Source organism: Panthera pardus, unplaced genomic scaffold, assembly GCF_024362965.1.
Source record: "Panthera pardus isolate Hobbes unplaced genomic scaffold, ASM2436296v1 HiC_scaffold_18, whole genome shotgun sequence".
NCBI classification, from domain to species: Eukaryota; Metazoa; Chordata; class Mammalia; order Carnivora; family Felidae; genus Panthera; species Panthera pardus.
In genome coordinates this window covers 10,597,219-10,606,722 of record NW_026526743.1, presented here as the reverse complement: position 1 = coordinate 10,606,722, position 9,504 = coordinate 10,597,219, and the positions used below count along the sequence as shown (strand labels likewise).

Genomic DNA, 9,504 nt, shown 5'->3' with positions numbered 1-9,504 from the left:
TATCCAAAATCTGTAGAGAACTTATCAAACTCAACACCCAAAAACAAATAATACAGTGAAGAAATGGGCAAAAGACATGAATAGACACTTCTCCAAAGAAGACATCCTGATGGCCAACTGACGCATGAAAAAATGCTTGACTTCACTCATCATCAGGGAAATACAAATCAAAACCACAAAGAGTTACCACCTCACGCCTGTCAGAATGGGTAACATTAACAACTCAGGCAGCAACGGATGTTGGCGAGGATGCGGAGAAAGAGGATATCTTGTGCACTGCTGGTGGGAATGCAAACTGGTGCAGCCACTCTGGAAAACAGTATGGACATTCCTGAAAAAACTAAAAATAGAACTACCCTACAACCCAGTAATTGCTCTACTAGGTATTTATCCAAGGGATACAGGTGTGCTGTTTTGAAGGGACATATACACCCCAATGTTTATAGCAGCACTATCAACAATAACCAAATGATGGAAAGAGCCCAAATGTCCATCGATGGATGAATGGATAAAGAAGATGTGGTATATATATACAATGGAGTATTACTTGACAATAAAAAAGAATGAAATCTTGCCATTTGCAACTGCATGGATGAATTGGAGGATATTATGCTAAGTGAAATTAGTCAGAGAAAGACAAATATCATATGACTTCACTCATACGAGGACTTTAAGAGACAAAACAGATGAACATAAGGGAAAGGAAACAAAAATAATATAAAAACAGGGAGGGGGACAAAACACAAGAGACTCATAAATATGGAGAACAAACTGAGGGTTACTGGAGGGGTTGTGGGAGGGGGGGACGGGCTAAATGGGTAAGGGGCACTAAGGAATCTACTCCTGAAATCATTGTTGCACTATATGCTAACTAATTTGGATGTAAATTATAAAAAAGATTTTTTTAATGTTGCTCTCTCAAAAAAATAATAAAATAAAATAAAATGTAGGGGCACCTGGGTGGCTCGGTCGGTTAAGCGTCTGACTTCGGCTCATGTCATGATCTCGCGGTCCGTGAGTTCGAGCCCCGCGTCGGGCTCTGTGCTGACAGCTCAGAGCCTGGAGCCTGTTTCAGATTCTGTGTCTCCCTCTCTCTCTCTGCCCCTCCCCTGTTCATGCTCTGTCTCTCTCTGTTTCAAAAATAAATAAACATTAAAAAAAATAAAAAATAAAATGTAAAAAAAAAAAAAAAAGAATACAACATAATGTAGGACGCTGGGTGGCATAGTAGGTTAAGCCTCTGACTCTTGACCTAAGCTCAGGTCATGATCTCACAGTGTGTGGGTTCAAGCGTCACATCGGGCTCTGTGCTGATGGTACAGGGCCTGCTTGGGATTCTGTCTCTCCTTCTCTTTGGCCCTCCCCAGCGTGCTTTCTCTCTCACAAAATAAATAAACTTAAAAAACTTTTTAATAGAAAAAAAAAGCATACAACATAGTGCATTTCCCCAGTCCTGTCAGTGGACCAAGGTTCTCTCCAATCTTCTATCCTTGAAGATAATGCTCAGCTCTCACTAACCCCATACACAGACCTTTGAGTTGACATGCACATCTATCAGTAGGATAAACTCCTAAGTGTTAATGTGGGCAGATATAGCCACTGTGTCCTCCAAAAAATTGGTTCCAGTTTATAGTCCTGCCAACCATGTATACGAATACTGCTGGGGAGATCTTTGTAATAATTATTTTTTTTATTTTTAAATATTTATTTTTTGAGAGGGGGAGGGACAGAGAGAGATGGAGACACAGAATCCGAAGCAGCTGATAGCACAGAGCCTGCCACTAGGCTCGAACTCACAAACCATGAGATCACAACGTGAGCTGAAGTTGGATGCTCAACTGACTGAGACACCCAGGCGCCCCAAGGAATCATTCTTAAATTCTGAGGATGGAGAGGCTGTCATGAAAGGTGATAAGCTCCCCCTCATGTGAGATATACAAGCAAGTGCTTAGTAACTACTTGGTGGGGATGTGTTTTGGTCATGGCTCCAGAATCACAGAAAGTGGGTGAGGTCTCTTGAAGAAACTAAAGATTCCATAATTAGTGACCCCATCCATACTCTGAGAAGTGTAGTTCACAACCCATCAAATGCTTACTGAGTTATCAGCCTCAACACCTTTGTGCATGAAAGGCTCCATGCCTCTCACTGACTTCCCAGTGTTGAGACAAATGGCAGGATACAGGTCTGACGTGCCCAGATATCCCCAGAAACTAACACCTGCTCTGACAACATGGTGGGTTGGGTCTTCTTAGCTCCAATTTGCTGGTGTGGAAACAGGCTCAGTGAGGAGACAAAATCGTCCCAAAGCCACACAGCTAGGAAAGGGCATATGGGATTATTTTTTTAATGTTTATTCATTTTTGAGAGAGAGAGAGAGAGAGAGAGAGAGAGAGGAGGAGGAGGGGCAGAGAGAGACAGACACAGAATACGAAGCAGGCTCCAGGCTCTGAGCTGTCAGCACATTTTGCTCATTATTGCCTCCCTCCATGTACACTGATACTACTCCCACTTTTCAGCTATTGTGAATAATACTGTTATGAATATGGACATTCAGATATCCATTCCTGCCCCTACTTTCAATGGCCAGCATTTTCTTAGCCTCCAATTTCTACTGGAAAGTCCACTTCTGTGGTCCTCAGATACATTATCTCCTCTCAGAACAAGTACATGTTATGAACATGTGTTTCCATAACCAAACTTATCAACCAAAGGCAGGAACAGTTTACCACTCATCTTTTTTTTAAGTTTATTTATTTATTTTGAGAGGGAGGGAGGGAGAGAGAGAGAGAAAGAGAGAGAGAGAGAGAGAGAGAGAGAGAGAGAGAGAGAGAGAGAGAGAAAGAATGAATATGAACAGGGGAGGGACAGGGAGAGAGGAAGAGAATCCCAAGCAGTTTCCATGCTCAGTGTGGAGCCTGACGTGGGGTCAATCTCACGACCGTGGGATCATGACCTGAGCTGATATCGAGAGTCAGACACTCAACCACCTGAGCCACCCAGGTGCCCCTACCACTCATCTTCATGCCCCAGGATCCAAACACAAGACCAGGTATTTGGGAATAAATCAGCCAATGTACGATGGCCTGAACTCAGGGTGGCTCTGAGGTTTCTCCTCCCCTTAAGCGAATATCAGTAAAAGTGTTTTTCACACCAACTTTTCTCCAAATCTTCAGAGACTGGGGGAGGTCTCTGAGGCCCAGAGCTCCAGTTTAAGCTGGCCTTCCTGCCTCCTTCTCACTGTGAGGATAGTCATCTCAGCAACGAAAGGCATCCAGAACCACGAAGAGAAACAAGGGTGGGAGGAGTGGATGCCATTCAGGTCCAGGAGCAACTTCTTCCAACATAGACTGAATGGTGACTCTATTCCTTGGCATTTCCTCCTCCAGGTAAGAGGAGCTGAACTCACCTGAGCATCTCAACCTCTTCTAAGAGCAGCATCAGCAAGAATGGATCTGTAGTTGAGGAGACCATCACATGAGGAGACCAAATACTATTCTTGGGGGAATGAGGACAAGGAACGACAGAAAGGTTTTCTTTCTTTTTTTTGTGTTTTTTTTTAATTTATTTTTGAGAGACAGAGAGAGCGAAAGTGAGGGAGGAGCATAAAAAGAGGGAGACACAGAATCCGAAGCAGCCTCCAGGCTCTGAGCTGTCAGCACAGAGCCCGAAGCAGGGCTCAAACCCACAAATGGTGAGATCATGACCTGAGCTGAAGTTGGATGCTCAACAAACTGAGCCACCCAGGCACCCCGAAAGAAGGTTTTCTTTTATAAGAATTTATTTATAGAATATCCATGGCATACCAGCTATCGACTCTGAATGCTTTAGAAATATTAAGTGAAGTAATTCTCAGTTAATAACCTTAGTAGTTATCCACATACTGTATATTAATTTACAAGGCAGAATTAAATGGATTGAGTGACTTTCCCAGAGTTCCACTGCTTGAAAGTTCTCGAACACTTTGAGGCTAAAACTCAGGTTTATTCATGCCCAAATAGCCATCACTATTGGTGCACTGCTTCTTACACAAAGTCCTTACTTAATAGATAATTACTGTTCGAGATTTTACCAGCCTTCTCATGAGGGAAATTCTGAGTTTCATTTAGAACAACAGGATTCAAACCCACTTCTGTATAACTCTGAGCCTGTTTTAACACAACACTACGTTGCCCCTCTTCCCACAGCAGAGAATTTATATAGTTCATGGGAGAGATGATTATATTTTTTATTAACATACAGCTGAGGTTAAGTAGAATGCTCAAGGCAACAGATAGAGAAAGTTCCCTGACACAGATTCCTCTGAGGACCAGGAATGAGTTCTTACTGACCGTCTGCTTCCAACCTAGCACAGCTGTTAGCAAATAATTCATGGATTACAAATATTTTTTAGATAAAATAACCTCTGAATGTCTAGTTTTGGGATTCGGGATACGAATGTGACCCTCTGGGAGTGCACTCACTAGTTTTGCTGCAGATTATCCAGGGATGTCTTGGCTCATCTGAAGCCCTATGTTAGGAAAGTCAATGCCACGGGAGAGGATTTGTGGACGAGATGCCTGTTGAGGGGATACGGATGAGGGGATAATGAAGATCAGAGGCAGAACCAAAAAGAGGGGGAGTGAAGAATCTCAGTGAAGGGGAAGGACTGGGGAGGAGGGGAAATGAAAGGTGATTGTGTTTATTGGGGTGAAACTTCTGCTTGACAGCCGTGGAACGGGTTGGTGGAGTCACATCCCTGAGCCTTGGTGCCCAATCTGTGTATGTGCAGTAATGTACACAACATCTGTGTGTCCTGAGGGTTAGATTAGCTCATATCTTCCTTTGTACAGAGCCTTAAGATCTACAAATCTGACCTCTTGGAAAATTTTGGTGCTCTTCAACCAGAAGAAAATGATAGCAACAAATTCTTTCATGCCGATGCTCTTCCAGATTCCTGCTAATATAACTCGAGAGATTGTGTCTCAGGACACCTTCATCCCTAACATTCATGTGCAGAGTAGGTATCTTTATTAGGAAAATTTGGTAGATATTGCCTTCTATCACTAGTTTATCCTCAATTATTTGAGCTTAAGTAGCCTTGAACTCCTATCTTGGGCTCCCCTCTAACCTGAAATTGCTTTTTTTAAATTGGTTTGTTTGTTAATTGACTCTCTTTCTCATAAGAAGTCAGTTCATAGGGTGCTGACTGGGTGGTTCAGTTGGTTAAGCATTTGACTCTTGGTTTTGGCTCAGGTCATGATCTCACGGTTTGTAGGATCAAGCCCTTCATGGGGCTCTGTGCTAAGCATGGAGCCTGCTTGGGATTCTCTCACTCTCTCTCTCTGCCCCTCCCCTGCTCTTTCATTATCTCTCAAAATAAATAAATAAAAATTAAAGAAAAAAAAAGAAGTCGGCTCACCACAGACATGGACTGTGTCTTCCTCATCCATGTATTCCCAACACCTACTATGGAATGGAAAACCTAATGAATGTTATTGAATGAATCCCATGAATGATAGCCTGTAGTCAGAAAGATTCTCTGGTTGGGTCACTTGTCAGCTCTTTACTTCCCATGTCCTGAGTGTAGACTTTTTAGGCTTGATTGTGACAATGGAATGAAAAGGGGTTGGCACAGTATAGACGTCTGGCCCAGCTATGTTTTCTTCTTTGTGCTGTTGTGTCCTGGCTCTGTGGCCTTGGGCAAGTGAATTTATCTGTTTGGGCTCCATACTCTTTCATGGCACAAAACCAACAAATATAAGTAGGCTTTATGGCAAGTTACTGAGGCATACTAGGGGCTCAATGAGTTATGGAAGTTTTAATTATGAGATTGTGTGTTCCAGTTTACATTATTTTTTTTTTCTGTGAGCCTCAGCTTCCAGAAACTTATCAGTGGGAAAATAATGCCTATGTGTGTTTGTGATCACACACACTGATACAATAAATGGTATTTCCAACCTTTTCATGAATGGCATGTCCATTGAACATCATCACTGGTGACCTACAACCTAATATAATTCCCAAAGTTAATTTGCATTAAGAAGAGGAAACGTTTTCTTAAAAATTTTTTTAATGTTTATTCATTTTTGAGATACATAGAGAAACAGAGTGTGATCAGGGGAGGTCAGAGACAGAGGGAGACACAGAATCTAAAGCAGGCTCCAGCTCTGAGCTGTCAGCACAGAGCCTGATGTGGAGCTCGAATCCATGAATTGCTACGTCATGACCTGAGCCGAAGTCAGACACTTAACCCACTGAGCCACCCAGGCGCCCCAAGAAGAGAAACATTTTCAAACAAAAGAGATGACAGTCTTGCTCTACTCCAGACTTATAAAATACTCCAAAATGTTTACACAGATTGGGGCCCCTGGGTGGCTCAGTTCGTTAAGCACCCGACTCTTGATTTCGACTCAGGTCATGATCATGTGGTTCATTAGATCAAGCCCCGAGTCAGGCTCTGTGCTGACAGAGTGGAGCATGCTCAGGATTCTCTGTCTCTCTCTCAAAATAAATAAATAAACATTTAAAACTAAATAAATAAATTTTTATGCAGACTATACAAAGAAAGAAAAAACATGACCCAGAATAAGCACTTTTTTGGGAACTGAAATAAGAACAATTCTAATTTCTTATTTGGTATAGCATTTCCCATCAATTGATTTATATATTATAACAACCTCATGGGAGGCCAATGTTTTTCCCCCAATTTTCAAGCGATCCAATTGTATAAGGACACAGACTTAGTAAGACAGATTAGAGTAAAGACAGTGATCTCATGCTCAGAGTTTCGTTCACAAACATCTATTCGGCATTTCTGTATAACAGACAATTTCCAACAGAATTTGGGCTAGCCAAGTGCCTAGCGTCTCCATGTACTGTGACCATATTCCCAATGTTTTTTTGCTACTGTGTCTCTGAAGAAACCAGAATGTCAACAAACTTTATTTGTCCCTCCACAGATGGAGAGGTCCCTGGAGTTGGTCAACATGACAAGAGTCCAGGAGTTTGTCTTGTTGGGTTTGTCCACAAGGCCAGATATAAGAGATGTTCTGTTTGCCATCTTCCTGACCCTCTACCTGCTGACCCTCCTGGAGAACACGCTCATCATCTACCTCATCTGCAGTCATATCGAGCTCCACAAGCCCATGTATTTCTTCCTGGGCAACCTGAGCTGCCTGGAGATGTGCTACGTGTCCGTGACCATGCCCAGTCTGCTCGTGGGGCTGTGGACTGGACCTTACCATATCTCCTTCACAGCCTGCATGACACAGCTTTTCTTCTTCATAGTCCTCATCTGCACGGAGTGCACCCTCCTGGCCTCCATGGCCTATGACCGCTACGTGGCCATCTGCCGCCCACTCCACTACCCACTGCTCATGAGGCCCCAGGTCTGCCTGGGCTTAGCCTTGTCCTCATGGCTTGGGGGGATGCTGGTCTCGGTGGCCAAGACGACATGCATTGCCAGCCTTTCCTACTGTGGCCCCAATGTCCTCAACCAATTTTTCTGTGACGTCTCCCCTCTGCTCAACCTGTCCTGCACCCACGTGGCCCTGACGGAGCTGGTGGACTTCATCTCTGCCATTGTCATCTTCTGTGGAACACTGTTGGTAGCATTGGCCTCCTACTTGGCCATTGTGGTGGCTGTGCTCCGCATGCCATCAGCTGCTGCCCAGCGCAAGGCCTTTTCCACCTGTGCCTCCCACCTGATTGTGGTGGGCATCTTCTACTCAGCAGCCCTCTTCATTTATTGTCGTCCCAGCCGTATCAAATCCATGGACCTCAACAAGGTGCTATCTGTCATCTACACGGTGGTCACGCCCATGTGCAACCCCATCATCTACTGCCTGAGGAACAAGGAGGTCCATGTAGTGCTTCGGAAAACTCTCCACTGGCCTTGATCATGGTTTTGGATTGGACCTCTCATCTCCTGATCGAAAATCTTTCATGGCCAGGAAATACCAAACATAGTACTGAAAGGCAAAACAAACAAAAAAAAAAAAAAAAAAAAAACTAGAGAAATGTGGTTCCCAATTAATAAACAATGAGTTCATTTCAATTAATAACAAAATCTGAATCACCCATGAGAAGAGTGAACAATGTCCATGAGAAAGCAAAGTCATCAAGGATAAGTGACTGATAACTCACATGGCAAGATGGTCAACTTTATTAGTAAGCCAAGAAATGCAGATTTAGCAATCCCATCATTTTATTCCTAGGATGACAAATATTTACCAAATGTTTTATATGTTCCCACAAGTAAAGATAGACCGTGTGTGTGTGTGTGTGTGTGTGTGTGTATAGAGAGAGATTATATATATATATATATATATATATATATATATATATACACACACACACACGCACACACACACACACACACATATATGGTCTATCTTATATATATATGGTCTCTCTCTATATATATATCTCCATATATATATATATATATCTCCATATATATATATATATCTCCATATATATATATATATCTCCATATATATATATGTATATCTCCATATGGAGATATTCGTAGCATCTTTATAATGAAAAAATCAGAAGCAATCTAATATCCATCTAAAATTGATGGATTAAATACATTATATTCATTCTGAGATAAACGTTGGGGTACTACATAAAAAGAAACAGATTTATATGTTTGACATGATGATACGACCAAGATATATGTGCTGAATAAAAAATTAGGGCAGAACTTTTATCTCAATCCCTTCCCCATCCCTTTGCTACTAGCTATTACCTATCTATATTCTTTTTCTCTTAAAAATGTTTATTTATATTTTAGTCAACATACAGTGCAATATTGGTGTCAAGAGTAGGATTCAGTGATTCATCACTTATATACAACACCCAGTGCTCATCACAAGTGTCCTCCTTAATGCCCATCACCCATCTAGCCCATCCCCCACCCACCTTCCTCCATCAACCCTCAGTTTGTTCTCTTTTGTTAAGAGTCTATTATGGTTTGTTTCCCTCTCTCCCCCCCCCCCATATGTTCCATTTGTTTTGTTTTCTAAATTCCACATATGAGTGAAATCATAGGGTATTTTCCTTTCTCTGCCTGTCTATATTCTTAATAGTGTCTTATAATAAACAGAAGATTTTGATTTTGGTGAAATCTAAATTATCAATATTTAAATTTACAGTTATTGCTTTTTGCATCCTAACAAAATTTGCCTATTTCCTGGCCACAAATATAACCTCTGTTTTCTCCTAGATGGCTTATAGTTTTAGCTACCTCATTTGCATGTATGAGTGTATTGTTTTCACATATTATCCAGTTTTACCAAAGTGATTGTTGGAAAGACTCTCCCATTAAATTGCATTGGCATTTTTGTGAAAAATCAGATTGAGCATAAATATGTGGCTCTCTTTCTAGACTATTTAATTCTTTATGGATCTATTTGTTGATTGTTTCACAAATATGAGATTGTCTTGATCATTGTAGTGTTATTGTAAGAATTATCACCAGGAATTTTAAATCTTCCCTCTTTGTTCTTTTTCAAGAT

The 9,504-nt window shown here is 41.6% G+C and overlaps 1 protein-coding gene across 1 annotated transcript; it reads left to right on the top strand.

The window, feature by feature from the left end:
* Positions 1-6,780: 6,780 nt before the first annotated feature.
* LOC109259369 (olfactory receptor 5-like) lies at positions 6,781-8,270 on the top strand. The gene has a single exon (XM_019436992.2). It carries the CDS (start codon positions 6,940-6,942, stop codon positions 7,876-7,878), a length of 939 nt encoding a protein of 312 aa, XP_019292537.1. The 5' UTR covers positions 6,781-6,939; the 3' UTR covers positions 7,879-8,270.
* Positions 8,271-9,504: the final 1,234 nt, after the last annotated feature.